This window comes from Limanda limanda, chromosome 18 (assembly GCF_963576545.1).
Source record: "Limanda limanda chromosome 18, fLimLim1.1, whole genome shotgun sequence".
Lineage (NCBI taxonomy): Eukaryota > Metazoa > Chordata > Actinopteri > Pleuronectiformes > Pleuronectidae > Limanda > Limanda limanda.
In genome coordinates, this window is record NC_083653.1 from 4,668,704 (window position 1) to 4,690,964 (window position 22,261).

The 22,261-nt window shown below is 46.2% G+C and overlaps 1 protein-coding gene across 1 annotated transcript in view; it reads right to left on the reverse strand.

Annotated features, from left to right (window-relative positions):
- The window catches only part of jag2b (jagged canonical Notch ligand 2b), a 46,938-nt gene extending 25,096 nt beyond the window's left edge, over positions 1-21,842 (reverse strand). The window contains exons 1-3 of the mRNA XM_061092080.1: positions 21,743-21,842; positions 20,585-20,908; positions 3,191-3,245 (exon numbers count right to left, since the gene is read on the reverse strand). Of these exons, the coding sequence (XP_060948063.1) occupies positions 3,191-3,245; positions 20,585-20,908; positions 21,743-21,817 (454 nt within the window). The 5' untranslated portion in view covers positions 21,818-21,842. The remainder of the gene's footprint in view (positions 1-3,190; positions 3,246-20,584; positions 20,909-21,742) is intronic.
- Between the last annotated feature and the right edge of the window lie 419 nt (positions 21,843-22,261).

Here is a 22,261-nt window from a genome sequence, read left to right on the forward strand (position 1 = left end):
ACACCCTCGTTAAACACGGTTTGATTCCGTGCGTCTCGCTGCAAACATTAATTACATTAATATACACACATTAACATCAAAGCTGACAACACGGTGCATACATTTGAATAGAATCTAAAAGAGTGAGAAATATGAAACTCAAATGGGGCTGGACAGGAATCCTCCTACTATTCAGTCTGTGTTCTTCTGCAGGTTCTTTATAATTTAGCAGATATTAAGTGGTAAGTTATTCCAGTTTGTTAAGGCTCTGTTTGTTTTCGACGAGTTAGTCCTTGGGCTGAGTTATACAATATGAGTGTTAGCGGCGAATCTGGTATTGTGGTTTATCAGAGTGGGATCGAAGCTGCAGAACAGTCTCAGTGGAATGAGCGGGTTTGTGATTTCCTTTTCGCCATCGCTTTGGACTGCAATGCACCATAGACATTTTGAAGTGAGGAAGCAGGGACACACACATACACACACATGCAATGCAACACAACGCAACACACACACCTTCCTCTGCTGGGGACTGACACAATGTCAGACAGAATTAAGCAACAATAACAGAAATAACAGTTGCCAGATAGAGAACAATGGGCTCCAGGCCCGAGCCGGGCCCTGCTACCTCGGTGTCTAAACACTGAGCCCGGCCGCCCAGTCCACTCCACTTCCTGCTCGATAAACACAAGGAAAACAGCCGGGTCGCTTTTCCTGAGAACACAGGGGGAAGGGGAGCGAGGCACACCGGAGGACATGACGCTGGAGGAGAGGAATCTCACCGACCGACCAACAGGCTCTTACGTAGGACAAGACATGAGGCTGCTGCTGACTCAGGCCAGACAACTGGGAGAGTTCAAGTCTCTCACTTATACATGTCAGCGTTTTATTCCACTTTTATCTCTCGTTTTTGTGCAGAAGAGAAAAACCTCACGGGAGAAGGAACCGTTAAAACCTTTTGCATCTATGGCAGATTGCAGTGCATTTCAAGAATGGCAGGAAACAGCTTCCTCCATCGGTCCTGAACTCATTATTCCGGATATGGTCCCACAGCTACAGCTGCCAACTTTAAAAGGGTTCCAACCTTTGCAACATTCCTAGAATAGGCTCAATGTTTCAAACACCCCGATGCCGAAGGATCTGAACCTGAAACTAAAACTGTTGGACGCTCAGTTTTCAGTTGAGCCACAGCAGTGAGGTTGTTGTCTCTGTAGCTAAAGAGTAGAAACACAACGTCTGCTGATAACGTGACTGTGGGGAAGCCACAAGTCAAAGAAACCTGGAGCCTTGTTTCCATTTATTTATTCTTCTCACGCAAAACCAGCAGCTCCATCCAATCACGTCTCTTTGCATCGATTTGAATTCTTCTCTCCAGCTACCAAATTCATTCTAAGTATCTGCCAACACATATTCCCAGTCCGAGCCCAGTTTGTGTCTCTTTCATAAATTTAAAATCCAATCACCTGTTTTAAGAAACTAATTATAATTTAAGGTAACATGAACATTCTAAATATGAGCTTATTGTGACCCTACCAATGAGCACAGAAACTGTATTTAAACAAATAATGTGTAACTTTGGCCACTAGGGGTGTCTCAATCAAAAACAGCAAAAGTCCTAGTTTGGCGATGTGGTGAAGCAGCGTGTGACACACATGAACTTCTTCAGGCTTTGAGACTCAGACTGGCTTTAAACGAGATTTGCATATTGCCAGTGAATGCTTTCTATTAATATAATATCCGTGTCGTGATGCATCAAAATAAAATCCGCCAAACACAAACAAGTGTGACCTGCTCGACCCGCCCGTCAGGCGAAGGCTTCAGCCGCCGCCGCTGCAACTCACTGTGACCTTTAAGGCGTTTTTCTACAACAATCACATTCTCTTGTCGTCTTCCTCAGAGGTTGAAAGGAGCGTTTGTTCCAGACGTTTGCGTTTCTTGAACCCGTGACATCAAGGTTGAAGTCAGCAGACGTCTGTGACCAGAGAGCAGCCTCAGATCAGCTTTTAGAAAATCATGCAACAGAGTCCGATGAACTCGCTCTGAAGAAGGTCAAATTCCAACATTTCCACGTGTAAACTAAAAACATGAATTTTTTTTACGTGTTAAATTAGTGTTTCTTGTGTTTTGCATCCTTGAAAACAACTAGTTTGTTTCTTTACGGCTATTTGGCTGAGACTGAAGTGCTTCTCGCTGACAGGAAATCAATTGGACAAGCAACACTTAGGTCTTATATCAACCAGAAGCATCAGAGCTAATGACTGTAAACGTGCAGGATTACTGGAGGAGCAGGAGACCACACAAGGAATGCAACGGGTCTAATAAAAGAGCCGTGATGTCAAAATCTATTTCTTCTCCATTGTCTGAACACGCGAGTGGAAATGCGTTTGATGTTATGGACAAAACAGGATGTAATGACCTCCTATAAATACGGTGCAGGTTGGGACCGGCGAGGACGGTTTGGCTCAGCGTGTAAAACACCTTCATGCCGATAGGTGCGTGGAACAGAAGAGGGCATTTGAGACTCGTGAAGAAAAGCTCCCGCCTCCGCAGATCAAAGCCCGTGTCCACGCAGACATTTCAGTCCTCAGAGAGTCGTCTTCCTCCCAGACGCTGCTACTGCTCAGACGGGAAAACGGGTTTGTGTCCAGGAGTCCACCCGGCGGACACGAGCGAAGGAAAACAGGATACAGCTGCTCAGCACCGACCGCCAGAGCCAACATTGCTGAGGAGGAGAGGGCTTGAATTCTGTAAGGAGGCGTCTCAGGGAGGCGACAGAATAAAGTTCAGCTTGTTCTCAACCTGTTACTTACAAAGTCAACTAAATATTCAGGGAACCTTCGAAAAGGCTCATGAGAGAGAATCAAAATCATCATCACAGTCAGCGGCAGATTCCAAATGAAGCCCTTGTGTCTTTGAATATTAACTCTCAAAATCACAGACGCACAATATAGTGCCGTTCGATACTGACTTATTGCAGATATTTCATTATTAAGGTACAGCCTGTGTCACCTGATGAGAAACTGAAGTGGAGACACGCCAAAAATGTATTTAAAAAGGGGGGCAGGGGGGTTTCAAGTGGTTTTGATTTCTTCGATGTATTGAGATTTGTGCTAGAGCGATAAAAATCATTGTAATAACGCGATGAAAATTAAATTAAAGTTCTAAAGTAGAAGCCACAGCACTGACACAGATTATTAGTGAAGTTCAGACTTACTGCTTCGTGTGTCGTTGTCCCAGTCCCAGGCCTCAACAATCAACGTGTACGTCCGCTGCAGAGAAAAGAAAGAGAAGTTTATGATTATGATTTATAATATACGACAAAAAATGCAACTACAAGGCTGAGGAGTTTGTTGTATTGTCCACCTGCTGATTTTGTTTGGCTGCAACTGTGATCTGTGAAACTTCAGCCTTCATATAGTGAGAGGTATAAACAACTGTGTCAATGTGCTACTGTAACACAACACTGCATGAGCGTGCACACACAAACACACACACACACACCAGAGGTATGAGGAAACTCAATAACCCTCTTTAAGAATCACAATCAATACTTCTTCAAGATGCATCTGGTGTGAATTAATGTTATTGCAGAATATCAACTAGCATTAAAGAAATTCTCTCAGTGAGTTTGTTTCTTGTTCCACTCGGCTCCAAATAAGGAACATTAATTCTGCTTGCAACAGATATTGTAGTCACGGTGAAGCAGCTCTTCTACAATCACACACTTACACACCCATATACACACACTGAGCAAGAGATGTCTCAAAAATCGATTTCACTGCAACTACAGCGTCTCGTATGTGCAACTTGGCCCCGGTTCCCCCGGAATGTGCTCGAGTTACGCTGCCGGTGAAACCCAACGAGTCAGAGATGAGGAGACAGAAGTGAGTCCGTCTGTGGGACGAGGCCAAGAGAAGCTGCTGAGGAGAGGAGGAGAGGATGGGGGGGGGGGGGGGAATCACACCGAACTGCCTGGGCTGCGCTGGAGACGTATGAACGTATGTGTTAGGGACGGGAATCGGCAGGAACCTCCCGATACGATCACGATACTTAGGTGGCGATACGATATGTATTGCGATTCTGTAAGTATTGGGATTCGATATTACGATTTCCTGGGATTTCTTTTGGTTATTTTTTTTTTTTTTAAGTACTGGATCATGGAAAAATGTTGAATCATACCTTCAAATACAACACAGTCAAATTCACTTAGAGCTTTACAAGTTTTATTTCAAATATTAACATTAACTTAATAACTGCTGGGCAGTTAATTATCAATTAATAGCCAATAATTGTATAGCCCCTGTCAACTGCACACAAACTGACAGATTAAGAAATGTATGCCACTTAGGCTACTTTTAAACAATAAATAAAAGGTAAATTAAATAGAATGAATAAAAGTTTACTTAAAATATAAACTTTGAAATAAACAAAAAGTAGGCTATTGTTGTTTGAATGTAGGCGATGCAAAGCTAGTGCTTGGGTATGTTTAGATTATTGTGCAAAAACAAGAGCTGGTCAACATGCTCTGGGGTGATGTTGCTCCCCCCCATTTATTTTAATTTTTTTAATTTTTAAAAAATCGATTTGGGAGGCAGCATGGCGATTTAAAATCGTCATTCACAAGAATCGCGATTTGTAACTGAATCAATTTTTCCCCCCATCCCAAGTTTGTGTGTAGGCTGGCATTATGGAGTTCAACTGGGGGAAAGGCCACAGATCCAGAGACCATCGAGTGCAAGGAGCCAGTTCACAGGATGCTGTCCCTCTATGGTGCAGTAAACTGGGCATTTGTATTTATCTTATATGATTTGTAACTTGCAATTTATATTGACCAACAGATCAGTAAATATTTGAATCACAGCCCTGGATCTCACGTTCTTATCTCCCCACTGGACCCCCTTGATTTCTGAAAGCCCGCCACCATGTTGTAGGAAAAACAAAGCCTCATCAGGTAATGGTTTCCATTAAGAAGGTGACTTTGCCAATATTAGCTTGTGTGAGATGAACTCTGCCTGGCTTTGTCCTTGGCTGTCAGACTGTGAGGTAAACCAGTGGCTGTGGGGATTATCTGGTTTCACACCAAGTTATGCTTTAGTGCTGAGACAGAAACGCTGCTTTAATTAACCTGTTTTACCTTGTGATTCATTTATTAATCATCTTTATTCCATTAATATATTTTTATCAAGTAGTCCCTGAATATTTGCTGTCAGTCAGATGTGAGGGTTTTCTGCTCCGTTTATGTTTTATGCAATTTTTCACATTAATACATTTGGTTTTGGATAGTTGAAGACGTCCCCTTAGCTCTGTTAAAATGGGTTGGGGGGGGGGGGGGCTATTAGGGCAGCAACTAAAGCTTTGCATTATCAATTGATCTTCCCATTATTATCCAGATTAACAGATTTTTTTTGGGGTCAATACAGTGTCAAACTTTCCTATTATTATCCCAACAGCATCAATACTAGTTTGAGAATTAAGTACAGATTAGTTTAACTGATATCAGAAATATTTAATATAGTACCAAAATATTAGCTTATGTACATATTGATTTGAAACTTAATCCATTTTAGGAAATTGTTAATTGAACAATACAAGAACTTTCTGGTCTGAGTAAACAAACACACATAATCACACAGACACACACAGAAACTAACCAAGCTAACCAGCATCACAGGAGTAATCTAGCTGGTGCCGCACTGCTAGGCAACCAGCTGACCTAAATAGCATTCATTACGTCACCAGCAGTGACAGTTGTAGTAGCCACAGTGTGACTGCCGTGACCTCTACTGTAAAGTCACCGGCAGGACGCCAGTCTGGGTGTGTGGTACAAACACACAAATTGGGGAAGTGTTGGAGGGACTTGCGGTCGCTTTGATGGAAAGAGAAATCACAGAGAGGGGGATTGGGAAATGTGTCTGTGTGTCATGTGCGTGTGTGTGTCTGTGTGTGTGTGTGTGTGTGTGCGTGCATGCATGTGTGTGTGTGTGCGTGTGTCTGTGTTGTTGATCTGGGGGACCAACAAGCTGGTAGGCTGGTTGCTGCTGGGCTGTGGGATTAAGTAGGCTTGTCTGGCTGTGGGTGGTGGCGGGAGGAAGGGGAGGGGAGGGGAGGGGAGGGGAGTGTTATTGTGGAAGACCACGGGTGACACGGGAAGGGAATGGAAGATGATGGGACAGAGGTGAGCTGAAGGGCTCGGGTCAGAGTTTGGACGACGGGTGGTGCAGCTGCATGAGGGTGTAGCTGCCGGCGTCTCAGGACGTGAGGCGCCGGAGGGAGGTTCGGGTGGAGGAGATGTTTGAGAGTAGACCGGCTAGAGGAGAAGGGGGGTTTTGGGGTCCGGGCAAAAGGAGGTGAGGTTCGGTAAACTCGTGCCGCCGTTTGCCGGACGCTCCGCCAACCCGTCCAACCGTAGACGCACAACAGATGCAGCCTCAGAGATGGATTATTTGACATGAACGTGGATCATCCCACGATATGTAGCTCGGCTTCTGACCTTTCCACCCATCTCCCCTCCCCCCGCCACAAAAGGGTGGGCTGGCTGCCCCAGACTGAGCATGTGAGTGTGTGTGTGTGTGTGTGTGTGTGTGTGTGTGTGTGGGTGCGTATGCCAATGCACACAAGAAGAACTACAAGTGGCCTAAAGACGGGTGGAGTCGATCTTAGGGAAGATGTGCGGGACTTTGCAAGTGTTGCAGACAAGTCTCAACCACGGAGCAAAGAAAGAGCAGGTGCCCCGAGTCGTGACCCCGACCTTTCGGGTTTACCCAGAAGCCAGGCCTGCTCGCATGCCTCCATGTTGTAAATGTTTGGTTAAATAGTCCCCCGAGTCAGTGTGTGTTGGGCTTGAGCAAAGCCACGGACTTGTCTGGTTTCCCACAGACCATCCCAGTCTGTGATTAGCTGGATTAAGTGACAGCTGCCCAAATGGATGGAACAAGATAGTTGGATGGGCAGGGGGATAAAGGGGAGAAGTGGGGGAGGGAAGGGGGAAAGGCTACTGAACAAAGACCCTTGTCCCAACACCGTAACTCACCCCCATCCCAATCAAAACCATTGTCCACGAAGAGACACAGTCAGCACGAGGACAATTAGTGTCAGCATGTGTGCAACTGAGCCTGGGCAGGACGCTTGCATGGCTAAAGTTTAAAAAAAAAAAAAAGAACAGAAAAGAAAAGCAGACGGTGGTTCTCGCAAAAGTCTTGAAATTACAACCTCTTTTTTAAAAAAATAACTAATTTATTAACCTGAGCTTTTAGGCCACACAACATACAACAGCAGTTCAGACGACTATCAGAGACTGTGAAGAATCCTCCGTCAGTCAAATCTCCAAAAACCCAACCTGGCCCTTCCCCGGGTGGATTAGAGGATTTACTGAGAGAAATCCTAGTTTTCAAGTCAGGGAAGGAGGGCATGGTGAAAAAAAAAAGGATATTTGTGTGTCAGATACTCTGGGAATCTGATTTCCCAACATTATGTAACACTAAAGTGCCATCTTTGCACCACAAAATGGTCCGAGCCCTCGTCCCTTTATTGAATCCAGGTAGGGTCAACCGAGTCCTCACAAAAGACCATTCTTGTGGAGGCAGAGGAGGAGATAGTGGTGAGGTCTGGGGAGAGCCACAGGTGTAGGTTCCCACGCCACGAGGAGCGGCGGATGACTGAGTGGAAGGTGGCCATTGAAATGAGAATCGACGGGGAACAGAGAGAGGTGGCAGTGGGAGAGTGGAAGCCGGGGCAGGTCGGGGTCACTAAGCATAGGATCTGCACGCTCCTTCTTTCAAAAGAGGGGTCAGCGCTCTGCATGTGGGGCGACGTGAGTGTTTGCATCAGAAGAAAACCAAGAATGTGAGATCCAGGCCGGGTGTGTAATCCCATCAATAGAAGGGTGCATCTGCGTCCAGGAGCCGAGGCGCGAATGACCAGTTTCTGCCCAACTCGGCTGAGCTTGGGGAATTATTCCTAGTAGCTGTTTTTTACGATGTCTTTCATGCAATAACTATAAAAATCACAGATGAGCCCTCCCAGTAAAAAAGCGGGCGGTAACCTTGAGCTATTTCTGTTTCCCCGTGTCATTGAGGTGACCTGAATGTCCACCTCCCAGTTCCCAGCTCCTCCACTGGGATCTCTCTCCGCTGACGTCTCCTGATTTATTGCCCTCTGATGGGACATGAGGTCATCACGATTCATCCCGTGGCCAGTAATCACTGCGTGTAATCTTCATTAATCTGTGATGTCAATCCCAGCTTTTGGTTTTACTAGGGCTGGGTCTACACTGTTCCAGAGCAAGGGCACCGAGCTGTGTCGTCTCTGGACACAAAAGCAGCGTCTTCCAACACAAATCTTAGAAATTACAGACAGAACTACACAGCGGAACTCCATCACTCCTAATGGGGATTATTAGCTGCCTCAATATGAGGAATCACAGAATGAATGATTGTCCAGTGAAATCAATCAAACCTGAAATGCCCAGTTGCATATTTTATTACAATAAATTAAGACAAACTGGAAGATAGGTAATTTGGTATAATTAACTACTAATGATACTGGGAGTCACGAACAAACCCTAGACACCCTCAGCCAGAGAGGTTTCCGTTGGGAAAGGGGCAAAGAGAGTTTGGGGGTTTGAAGGTTCTACGTTCTCTTGATGAAAGAGGGGGAGAATAAAAGCAAATGTGAACTGAAGCAGCCTCCCGTCACCTTTGGCCTGAGGATCGGACTCAGAAGTAAATCTCTCTTGGTCCAGCTCCTCAATCTGTTCAGAGGCGAGGATCAAACATGTCCAGTGGCAAAATACTTGTGAACGTGGTGATGATGTTGGCAGCGCGGGTCGGACAAGAGCCGTCCAGCTTGTTCGACCCTTTCTGACATCGCACTGATCGCTGCTGCACTTCTCCAGGATTCAAGGTAGACAAAAGTGGAGCCTGACAAATTTACATAAGTAGAATCAAAGTGTGTATCCACATGAAGTCTTCGGAGCTCTTCACAACCTGAACGCTGGATCCTTAACTGACCAGTTTCACTTCCAAGTTTTCCAATTAATGTAAAACCCAATTACTCTTTTTAGAGTCCCAGTGGTCAAACATCTTTTAAAGAATTGAAATAGTTCCCAATAAGTAAAGAAAAACTAGATTCCTCACATTTTTGAAGCGTGTACCAGTGAGTATTTGACTTATTTACTTGACAAATGACAAGTACACTGTCTGAAGTGTTGGATTGATTGAGACGGGATCACCTCGGGTCCGTGAGCCAGACTCACTCCTGAAGTCAACACCGGGAACAAGCTCTCATTTGTGCTCCAGTCTAAACATAGACGTCCTATTCACAGCAGCGGTTGTCACCGAGTGCCAAGTTAATTTGACTTCATGTGGTTTTTTTCATCTTCTATTACGGCACAATATTTATGTGCAGGTTTACAACTACACGTGTGGTTGTGGACGCAGGTTACACACACACAGTCACATCTCCGCTGCACACAAACACACAGTTTGCCAGAGTCCGGTGCCAAGAGATGTCACATTGATGACAAGGCATTTGGCCGGCTGGTGTGTACCGGTTGTGCACACAGACACACACACACACTCGGCCCATTGAGCATGCCGCTACTATGCCAACAGGGTCATTACCCATGCACTTCCAATACAACAAACCCCTCCCCTCCCGGTGCTAATTAACCAGCAGGATCCAGGACTACGCAACACAAACATCAACACACGCACATTTGCATAAAAATACTAGAGGACAACGTCAATTAAATGAAAAGCACATGAATTTATTAATGAATTTAAGCCTCTTATCTGGAAGTACTGGTCTAACGAGGCTAGAAGTCACAGAAACAATGTGTGGTGACACTTTGTTTACTCTGCACTTGTTGTAGTGTCACAGTCACGTGTGCAAAGAAGCATGAAACAACTCTAAGTGAGAGAGTTAAACCCTCGGTTCTCGTGCACCCTCGGATATTCGTCAACGACTCCCCGAGGTGTTAATGTGCCTGAAGAAGTCACGGAGCCATTAGGGCAATAGAAACGCTTCAGAAATATTAAACAGGCTAATTCCTGATCCGAAGCAACAGGGCGCCGGGCTGGAGAGCAATACAAGTCCCCGCCTCCAGCTGAGCGCCATTATCATTTCAAACAGGTTCAACAGTAAAGTGACAATTTAACTGCCCATGTAATGACGTGCTTTAATTACCCCCACAAGGAGCCTGCAGCACCTGCACACCATTCATTAACAAGAGGCAGGGGATGCAGTGGGCCACAGCAACACACACGTACACAGTGTGTTCAAACTGATCAATGCAGAGCCACAACGGAAATACTACACAAATCTATTATGCAGATCTGTTGGGTACACGTTGTACTTATACCTGAGATGTCAGATTCAAGCGAGACCTTGACAGTACTTTGTTTACTGAAGGATACAGTTGATATTCTGGATATTTTCCTCCATTATTTATTTTACTTCGAGGATTTATCTGTCACAGCGTTGATCTTAAGCTGTGAAACATTAATATAATATTTACATGCTGCCTGTTTTCTGGATCTCTACCGTGCATATACAGATTTTAGGGGTATCCCAGTGGTGGAGTGGTGACACGAGGCTGGAATGTCCCCAGTCTGAGTCCGGCTGGAAGCTTCTGTCCCCGTCTCTGTCATTTCCGGTCATCTCTCTTTTGCCAACCATTTAATAGAAGCCATGCAATGCCCCAAACACATGGTTTCAAAAACACTTGGCACCGAGCACAACATTCATTCCGGCCTCAGTCAGATGAGTAAGTGGAGCGTGTGTCACACGTGTTATGTGACTTCAGACTCGAGAGAGATTAATCAAGCAGGTTTCTTTGGCGTGCGTACGACTGCACCCACAGGAATACCTGCAACATCATAACACAAGGACTCCTGTTGTTTCCTTTAACAAACGAGACACACAATCAATTTCAATACACAGAGTGTGGAGTAATTGTCACTACGTGCAGATTCAGGTTGTGCAAAAGCAAGAATATGTTTAACTTCCACTGGTTCTTCACATTCTGGCTGTGACTGCTGAGAATATCAAAGAAGAAATCCACAGTCAACAACATATCAACCACTAGAGGCAGAAATTTAGTAACAATAATAAAACAACTGCAGAAATGTATTATGAAAGGTGAGAAGATACCAGCCAGTAAGGAAACTAATGTGCAGAAACTGATGATTTGATTATAGCTACTGATGAACTACACCCAACTTCGAACATGCACAGGTCTCCAGGAAACCAACCAATTTGAATGTTGGTTTTAAACATTCAAAAGTGATGAGGCCACTCGGTCCATGTGAGGCTCCAACCAGGACATGAGTAATGAGAGTATTCTAATACACTGTGGCTGCAGGTTGGACTTAAGCATATCTACAATTCATGGTGAACAGGTTTCGTTGGAAGCTAGATTCTTAGATGGTTTGAGACACAGCTTTGGACTCACAGCTTTGTAAGTGAAGTAGGTAAGGAGGACAGCACCAGTGGGAAACTGGGGCATCTCGACCCAGACGGAAACACGTCCAAAATTAGCAGAAACGCCACTGGACCCAAGAACTCTAAATCTGAAGAGCTGAAAACACATCGCTTCAGAAAGAGAAGAGGCTGCAAATGTAAATGGAACCTAAAAGCTGTCGTTTCATGCTTGTACACACAGTGTCTGATGTGAAATCACAGAAAGACGACAAATAAGGTGGAGAAATTCACCACAGCACAGATCAGTCTAATGTTAAGATTGTAGTGAGAGTTCAGTCTCCACAGGTTTCTACAGGGAAGCTGTGCAGACAACACACAGCGACTCGGTTAATGAGCAAAACAACAACACACAGGTCTGTAGGCAACAGAGCAGAAGGTACAGAATGTGCCATGTCTGAATGGGATGAGAACCATCTTGCAAAAAATATATTATGAATTCAACAGGATTTTTTTGTTTTTTTTGCCGAATATAAATTTGAAATGCAAGCCTGTGGTTACACATGAAGGCACATGGAAAATACCACTGACTGTCAAGTTATGAAACTGCATTTTATTTGTTCGTTAAGAGACGAGAAGTAAAAAAATGTCTTCAACTGTGCCAGACTTAGAGATTAAATATAAACCCCTTAAAGTGAAACTAATCCAGAAATCTTATCATCTAATCTAAGGCATATAGATAGATGTTTCATTTTGTGTAAAGCTGTGACTCATGTATTTGCTCTCAGTTCCAAGAAACCACAACATTATGTAGAAGGATTTTTTTCCTCAGACCCTGTAATCCAGCCTGGTTGTAAGTGTCCCACAGTGTGAAGCTGCAGATTAGGACAGATCTCCACATCCACTGCAGCGAGAGCCACATGCAAACTCATTCATTTATCAACAGCATTTCAAACAGAGATCTCTCCATCCAGACGAGGTCTCTGTCCGGCCTAACACATGAAAACACATGACCATTCACACAGGCCAGTGTGAACAGGAAGCAGATTAAGAACCAAAGTGATGCAGCAAACTAAATCTTCCTCTGGATGTAGAGTCACTGCTCAGGGTTTTGATTTGATCTCGTAGTAACTCCCAGTGGACACTCTACTACAGGCCTGCATCACCAGAGAGCTTTTATTTTGAAACAGCAGCACAGACCCTGAATACCAATTTGCCGTCTGATGCCGTTACGACTGGATATTTTTGGATTTGACTGCACAGCGAAGCCTCTCTGCAGCACATAAAAAGGACGAGGCGGTGAGGCCGTGCACTCAGGCGCTCGTGCACGTCTCAGTAAAAGCTGCCACTTCACCTCTGGAGTCCGGCCTGACTGACTAATTGCATAATCAATACAGAGCGGAGCCGCATCACAGGTGAGGCCCGCGTGAGTGGCTTTAAAACTAGACTCACTGGGACCAGCGGAGGGAGGATGGGGGAGGGAGACGAGAGATAATTGTTTACTGGAGGCCTATGTGGGGCCGTCTCCTAGCAACAGCCCTGACAAGCTCCGTATCAGGTGTGGCTAACCATGGCGGCCTCCGTTAGCCTCTGTGAGTGTGTGTTAGAGTGTGTGTGTGTGTGTGCATCCAAGATATAGCTAGTGCTTTAATTGCAGTCTCTAAAAGAGATGAGGAGAGAGAGAGGGGGGGGGTTCACGTATAGAATCAAAATGTTTGAATAGACCTCCACTAAAGCCTCTGCCCAGTTTCTTCAATATCAAGCACTATAATGTGTCCGTATAGTGCGGAAGCGTATTGCATTCACAAAGTAAAACGCCACCTGTGACAATTAAAAATAAATGATACGAGTGTAGATAAGATCTCATTTTATCATCAATACAAACTGCAAACTTTGAGAAGTGGAAAGAAACGCAGCCAGTCGACCTCATCCATAATAACCCAAAGAGTATAAACACCTACGCTCAGAGCTGAAGAAAAACATACTGGAGTAGATAAGAGGTTGTATATTTTTCCAGTGTTGACACTGATCAGGGATTCCAAAACAGAAAAGCTCAGGGCTAGTTGTCTCTGTTCGTGCTGCACCAAAATGATACGGTTGAGTATTTTCAGCTTCTCCAGCACAGAAATGTGGATGCACCGAAATTCAGCTCATTCAGATTCTCAGGCTAAAAGACAACGAGTCCCTGTTAGGAACATTTTGTCCACCCAACCTTTCCTTCCGAGCCAGACGACTCCTCACAAGTCATCATATGCCAGTAGCTGAGCTTCCCTCTTTCATTACCAGTGAAGGTTTCAACTATCAAGCTTAATTATCAAACAGCGTCGGAAATCCTCAATGCCTGGAATATGGAAACCCAGCTGCAACCTTTTGAAACATGAACATGAACCCGTCTCCATTTCTCATTTGTTCCTCGTACAAATACTACAGGTCATAATGTTTGTACAACAGAGTTCAACACATTAATCCTTGAGTGTGTCTGTTCATTCCATTTCTCTGAATTAAATAGACCGGAAAACTGGGTGTGAATGGGACACCACCCCCTGACCTGTGTGGTCCCGATAACCCTCCCTGAAAAGGACTTAATACCATTTTTCTTGACTTGTGCATAAAAGAGAAAGTCATGCACATCAATGCTTGACAGTGGCACAAAAAGAAATCTGACAGCCACACTCTGCGTTTGACGTACGCACGACCAGCGCTGTCGGCCAAAAACCATTCACATAGTTTGAGTCGGTTCCAGGAAAAAACGATTTCCAGCAAGTCCGTGCAGATTAACTTGTTAAAAATGTGAACGAGGTCGTTTGCACGTCCCGCTTTTGACATGATCAGCTTCAAGCGGCTGAAGAGAGGCCACGAGCAGCACACACTTCATCCCCTCATCATCTCTACACTCCAGTAGCTGGGAACTGGAATCTCTAGTTTAATATCTTCGGCTGCTCAAGATTCAACGCTTGAAGCTGCTGGATGCGGTCGGTCGCAGATCCACTGACTACACGCGTCCATTCACCGGCTCAGTGACAACGCAGGTCGGATACACATCCAGGTTGAGAGCGGATTCAGTTACAGGCATCGAACGGACGTCCGGCTGATGCAGCAGGGTGTGTGGGGGGGGGAGGGCGGCAGAGAAATTCCACCGGCAAATTTCATTAGTGATCAAATGGAAGTAGGACATGTCTCCCTCTCTCTCTCTCCTGAAGTGCACACACAGCACGGAAAGAAAACGGAAACTCAATCAGACGGAGCAAACGAGGCCTTAACTGAGTCAGACGGCTGCTTAATGTCCGACGTCCACAAAAGGTTTATATTAGAATTTAAATAAATAAAATAACAACGTGAAGAGAGTGTTCGTTTTAGGGATTTTCACGTCAGGGTCGTAAAAATAACCCAGTGCTCACGACCTGTTCAACACCAACCAACAGACAACAAGCTTCAGGTGAACATACTGGTGCTTTGAGTAAATACACTATTAGCTGTTACTCTACAGTCAGGTCCCAGGTGGTGGAGACCAAACATGGAGCTAAAACAGAGTGTTTTCAGGGATTCACACGTGTGGAAGCGAAATAAGATAAGATGTATGAGTTGCATTGTTTGAACTCAATGAAACTGCATTACCGTCAGTCATAGTCTTCCCAGTAAAAACATCCCTAGGCTGGAAAATTCTGGACTAGACTAAGTTGAAGTGACGGTCTACAGATCCTCATAAGGTGAGAAATCAGCAGCAGTGGCCATTTACTGTGAATTACTGAGCGTGGGCCGAGGCTCGGACGCGACAGTAACATACAGACTCATCCTCTTTACACACCAGACCTGACAAATCACTCACTGCGGTTACATGTGTCCGATTGAAACCCGATTTCTGGCATTGTCCGGTTTCAATCGAAGATCCATTTCATGTAACTCCACAAATCTAGATTTCTTGTGTCCGACTGAAGTCGGATAACCACCCCCAGATAAGCGATCGGATTTGGCTGTATATCGGACAACGCGCGCATGTAACTCTGGAAGCTAGACAACAACTGGAGATGACGTCTTTGCGCATGCTTGAGATCCTGCCTCCCCCCTCCCTCCCGCGCTGTATCACCACTAGCTGTAATGAAAACAGCGCCACCTATCGTAGCGGGGTATGAAATGCTTTCGGACAAGAGTCGGATTTCTCAGTGCCATGTACCCTGAGATAGAGCAGTTAACCCCCCATGGATAGAGAAACCGGGCTTCAGCCGAAATCGGGTTTATGCCATCATGTAAACGTAGTGACAGACATACTCCCAAACAACAGATAAGCATCATGCAATCAACCATTATCGACTGTATCAGCATGGTGTGATGATGACTGGAGGGAGAGGAGGCTCTGATCTCCGGCTCTTCACAGAAGCAGCACCACTTCCCAGAAAACGACCGGATGATATCCACTGTTACACATCGACTGCGCTGCACTGAACCAGCAGAGGAGGTGGTGCACTTTGAGAAATGGCTTTAATCCAAACTCCCAACAACAGAAAGCATCGAAAAAGGTATTTTTTAAGAACTGGGGATCTAACGGTTAATTTGAAAATCAGCATTTTTGTAGGAAATGGTTCAATAGGAGGAACGTAGAGACGCTGGTAAGTGTTTCACCGGGTTTTGTTGAGCAGATTTTTATGCAAATATCTTTTTCGGGTGGATGCGGACTGAACTGAGATCTGTCCTCAACCTGCACACACTTGCACAGACAAGATGCCATTCATGCCACAGTTGTGTCAGCGTCTTTATTCAAAGGATGCGTGGATTGCATGACTCAGAAAAAAGGACACTCCTCGCATTTCAGAACCATTCCTGCATGACTTTCATTTTACGGGGGGGGGGTGGGGGGTTGATTCAGACGCCGGGCTGGAGATGACAGAATGCTCCATCCCCTCGCTCGGTTTCCACGGGCAGCCGGCCAGACGACACACAGCCAGTAGTACACTGCATCTTTGTTTTCTCCAGCGAGGAAAAGCGACAACGCCGCCGCTGCAAGTGACCCGGCAGGCCTCCTGTGACATCTGGCTCTGGGATGGCGCAGCGTTATCATCCAGGGCCACTTAGCAGAAAGACAACACACCAGAATAGCTCCTTCACCTCCGCCTCGAGGTGTCAGTAAGTGCTTCAAGTGAGAGACGCCCGGGGCTTCATACCGTCAGTGATGGGGAGTAGGGGTGTCACGATACCAAAAATTCAGTAGTCGGTGCCAATACCAGTAAAATAACACGATTCTCGATGCCAATTTCGATACCACGGTAAAAAAAAAAGTGCATTATTTGGATGTTGTTAATGTCATATACGGTAATTCAATGTGCTTGCGCTGCGCATATACTGAGGGTTATACGGTAGTTGCGGTCGCATGTGGGTGACGCTTTGTTGTGAGACACGTTATGCATTAAATGATACATCTGCCTCACGCCGGGTTTACACCGGACGCCAAAGCGACTCGTAAGCGCAGCACGAAGCCTTAAATAACAGCTGGCTCCCATCCACTCCCATGCGCCGCTTCAGCTTCCGGTGTAAACAACCATGTGCCGGCGCGCTAAGGATTAGCGCGGAGCGGCGGCGTTGCTTCCGTGTCCGGTGTAAACCCGGCGTCAAACGCAAAATACTTCCATACACGACTCTTTGTGCCTTTTTAATAAACAAGTCGAGGTGGGGCGAACGCTGCAGCCGCAGTTGCCGTCTTGGTTTTCAGAATGTAAACGTCGACTTGCGCAGCACCGATGCTAATGCTAAGTTGCTAACAGCTGCTGGCATCGAAGCTGACGGTGCCTACGGTGCTTCTGAAACTTGGGCATCGGCATCGTTTTGTTATGTTAGTATCGAAAAGTACCGTAGGTATCGGTTCTCGTGACATCCCTAATGGGGAGTGCTTTTATATGCACGTAGCTTTTAAAAAAAACAAACTACCAAGGGTCGGCTACAGAAAATTGGGTTTGCTCAGGTGGTAAAAGCCCCACCCCCCACCCCACCACCTGATGGTCTCAACAATAGCGTCCCTCATTAAATACATGGGCTTTACTGTGTGAAATCGCACCTTTGCCTTTTTGCCCTGAAGCTTAAAAACCTGAGGAAAAGCCGGTTGTTAATTCACTGAAGCGACTCTCAGCTGCAGGGAACCCTGGAACCACTAAACGCACAAAGACGGAGGCTGAATCACACATTTGATGCCTTCAACACAAAAACGGGACAAAAAGGTGCGTCCTTGTTTTTTGAAAGATCTCACAGTGAGCTGCCGATTATTAGCTTCATCACATTTCAACAGAATTAGACTTTTATCTTTTACATTTCCAAGTCATTTCCCAAAAGCCGATCATGGAGGCACTTCTCTTGCGACTACATTTGGAAATGAAAGGCACAGATTCTGCTTCTACAGCCCATTGTTCAAACTAAAGAGAACTTCCTTCATTTTATTATAACTCCACTTCCACTGCAGCTAAAAGTCTGAATGCGATTTCAACAATGACACAGACCCGAAGCTATTTACAGTAAGTTCATTCAAATCCAGGAGGAACAAAGGCTAAAGCCAACAAACAGCTCCGAGTGTGTTCGGCACAATACTCCAGCGTTGTTCTTGGTCCCTGCCTGCACACCTGATTCACACGCCTAATCCGTCAGCTATCACTCATCTGCTGTAAAACAAGATTAATTGCCAGGGGCCACCAGGGGCCTCCTGGCACCCACAGCAGGGGTGGAAGCAGTGGGGTGGAAGGGGGTGTTAAAACCAGTCAGCAGTACACGCACACACACGCACACGCACACGCACACGCACACACACACACACACACACACACACACACACACACACACACACACACACACACACACACACACACACACACACACACACACACACACACACACACACACACACACACACAGATCCGCTGCCCCCGGGGCATCGAACACTTCGGCTGAACACGTCTTTTTCATGCTCGCACAATAATGTCACTCAATCATGATTATATTAGGGAGTTAATTGGAGCATCCGTCCAGGCCGGGCCCGCGGACACAGCACATGTTCCTACGTCACACAGGGCCACAATGGAGGTGTGCCCCCCCCCCCCCCCCTTTTCAGCCCAGTTCCCATTCTGGAGAAAACCAAACCACGCACTTCCACATTAGGTCGAATCTTACTTTAGCTTCTTCTGCAATTTGCCCAGAATCGTCCAACAGTAACCGACAGTAACCAGCAGTAACCACAGTAACCGACTGTAACCAACAGTAACCAGCAGTAACCGACAGTAACCGACAGTAACCAGCAGTATCAGCAGTATCAGCAGTAACCAGCAGTAACCAACAGTAACCAGCAGTAACCGACAGTAACTAGCAGTAACCAGCAGTAACCAACAGTAACCGACAGTAACCGACAGTAACTAGCAGTAACCAGCAGTAACCAACAGTAACCAACAGTAACCGACAGTAACCAGCAGTAACCGACAGTAACCGACAGTAACCGACAGTAACCGACAGTAACCAGCAGTATCAGCAGTATCAGCAGTAACCAACAGTAACCAACAGTAACCGACTGTAACTCGCAGTAACCAACAGTAACCAGCAGTAACCAACAGTAACCAACAGTAACCAACAGTAACCGACTGTAACCGACTGTAACCGACTGTAACCGACTGTAACCAACAGTAACCAACAGTAACCAACAGTAACCAGCAGTTACCAGAAGTAACCGACAGTAACCGACAGTAACCGACTGTAACCAACAGTAACCAACAGTAACCAGCAGTAACCAGCAGTAACCAACAGTAACCGACTGTAACTTGCAGTAACCAACAGTAACTGACAGTAACCGACAGTAACCAGCAGTAACCGACTGTAACCAACAGTAACCAAACAGTAACCAACAGTAACCATCACCTTGGTCCCGTCCTAGCAGCTGAAGTCTGAACAAACCCAATTTCACTTGATGGATTCTGTGGAGATGAAGTTACCCTGATGAGTTAGAGCTTTGCCATAACGGTTTTATCCACAAGAGGAGTAAGCGTAGTCCCCCCTGCCCCCCCCCCCCCCCGGAGGGTCCACATATCAAAAGCATTTCCCCGTGTCTAACGACCCCATCACGGCCCTGGCAGGTGCAAGCTGGAGGATTGGAACAAAGCCAGCGCTCGTATATCAAGGCGACCCAGATGACACGGTGAAGCACTGGAGCTGCAACCGGATCCCGGTGGAGCACGCAATCATTTAGCTGTGATGTGTGTCAATTCTCATAAAGGACGGGACCCTGCCAAGACAAGACCACCCCCCCCTCCTCCCTTCATTTAATGAGGGTCCATCCTCACACAGGGACCCCACAGGTAAATTTGGCCCCAAAGTTGGTTTGGTTATATGTAAAACTACAACTTTACAAACAGGATCTTTCTGTAGACACAACAATCAGTCCGATCATTGATTATTGACTCAAAAGAAGATTTATCTGCTATATTTTGCTCATCAATTTATCGACTAAGTCATTTTTCAAGATGAAATGTGACTGAATTTGATGTTTCCAGGTTCTCAAATGTGAAAATGTGCAACTTTAGATCATTTAAAGTAATTAAATTGAATATTTCAGGTGGTTTTGGGACAATCAATGAGACAAAACCACACGTTTGTTGACACTATCTTGTACTTTGAGGTTCTGGACGTGAGCTTCCTGGTGATTTATCAATCAAACCTTGTTGCATTAAGGGATTTGAACTTATTTCGAGTATATGAACTTTTCTCCATAGGGAGTGTACTTCAGTGACAGGAAGCAGAATGTGATTCATAAGATGTTGTTTCTGAACACATGCACCAAGGAAATATGACTGAATTTGATGTTTACAGGTTCTCGAATGTAAAAATGTGCAACTTCTGATCATTTCAAGTAAGTAAATTGTATATTTCAGGAGTTTGGGACAATCAATGAGACAAAACCACACGTTTGTTGACACTATCTTGTACTTTGAGGTTCTGGACGTGAGCTTCCTGGTGATTTATCAATCAAACCTTGTTGCATTAAGGGATGTAACGTTGAGGAACTTATTTTGAGTGTACTTCAGTGAAAGGAAGCAGAATGTGATGTATTAGATGTTGTAAGGCACTTTCCTTCTCATTTCTGAACACATGCACCAATGACTGACCCCTCCAACCCCCCATCAGCTCCTCCTAACAGGACAAGGGTCCCAGATCAGAGGATATGTCCACTCACCGGCCAGGCGAACTGGAAGGGGATCACGATCCTGCCGGGCTCGTCTGCTGCTCTGTTCGCGTTGCTCCGTCCGCTCTTAAAAGAAAACATATTTCCACCGAGAACTCCCGTAGCTCCAGATCCGAAGGTGCAGGCTCCCGCGGTGGACACCTCCACCTGGTACTCCTTCAGGCACACCCGCAGGTAGGTGTCGCACTCGTCCCGGGTGCAGCGGAGGTCCTGAGACCCCCGGGGCCCGTCGCAGCACTCACCGTCCGCCAGCTCGCCGTTCACGTTCTGCACGGAGACCAGCTGCAGCTCGAAGGACCCGGTGGACTGGGACACCTGCAGAGGGGGGGGGGGGGAGACATGATGGGAACAGTGGGAATCAGGTGGTGGTGGTGGTGGTGGGGGGTGTTAGGGCTAGCTGGAACCCGACAAAGTGGCGTCAGAATCCCGATGATGTTTCCCTACACTTGTGTCCGTCCTGGGAGAGGGACCCTCACATGTGTCTCTCTCTCTCTCTCTCTCTCTCTCTGAGGTTTCTACGTATTTTTACCTGTTAACAGGGTTTTTAGTAGTTTTTCCTACAAATAAAATCTGATTGATTGATTGAGAACCCCCAAGATTTGGCGCATGTTCAGAAAAATGAGCCCCCCAAATAATGTGCTGCATCATGAATGGAGCACGTGACAGGGGACACTTTGCAGCATGGGGGGTGGGGGGGGTGTTGTCTTCTTCTTCTTCTTCTTCTCTCCAGCAGATTGAAAAACCACAACTTGTTCTAGTCTACGCACATCATCATCATCATCATCTTTGGGGGGGGGTTTAGAACCCAACATGGAGAGAGAGAGGACCCCCCCACCCCCCCCACTCCCCCACTCCCCCACTCCAGCCCTGTCACCGGGACTCGATCACGCGCTGCACACCGATGCAATTATCGATGAATCCCCCCCCCCCATGTGACGGGCCCACGCCCACCCAACTTTTGACATTGAAAAACACGTTTAATTGATTTTTTTTTTTTTATAAATTTTTCAAATATATTTGGTTGGCTTTTTTTTTTTTTTATGTGTGTGTGTGTGTGTGTGTGTGTGTGTGTAACGCGCACGGCAGGAATCACGCATCCTTCACGATGCTAAGCAATAAAACAAGAGAAGAAGAAGAAGCAGCTCTCACCTCCGTCCATAGCGTCAGCAGCAGGCACAGTGTGGCCGGGAAGAGGCTCCTGCTCCCGGGGCCGTGGTTCCACATGCCTCCGCTGAATCACAGTGACATGGAGGGGTGGTGGTGGTGGGGGGAGAAGAAGAAGAAGAAGCGGTGGAGGTGGAGAACCAGACGAGTTCCTCCTTCTCCTGACATGCAACAACGCACGATTCTTCACATGCACGTTTTTCTTTCCTCCCTCCGCCGTGTGCGTCCCGGATTTCACCGAGCCATTCTGCGTGTGTGTGTGTGTGTGTCTGTCTGTCTCTGTGTGTGTCTGTGTGTGTGTGTGTGTGTGAGGTGGATTGCAGCGCAGTGTGACGGGTCCATGCACAGAGGATCCCTCCGTCAAATCTCTCCACACAGCAACTGAGATGTTTCGTAGCCACAGCCTGAGGAGGAGAGGATGTCTGCTTTGATTGGCAGCCACGCAAACCACTTACAAATTGGCCTGCGGGCAGTCTCTGAGCCAACCGGATTAAGGGGCGGACA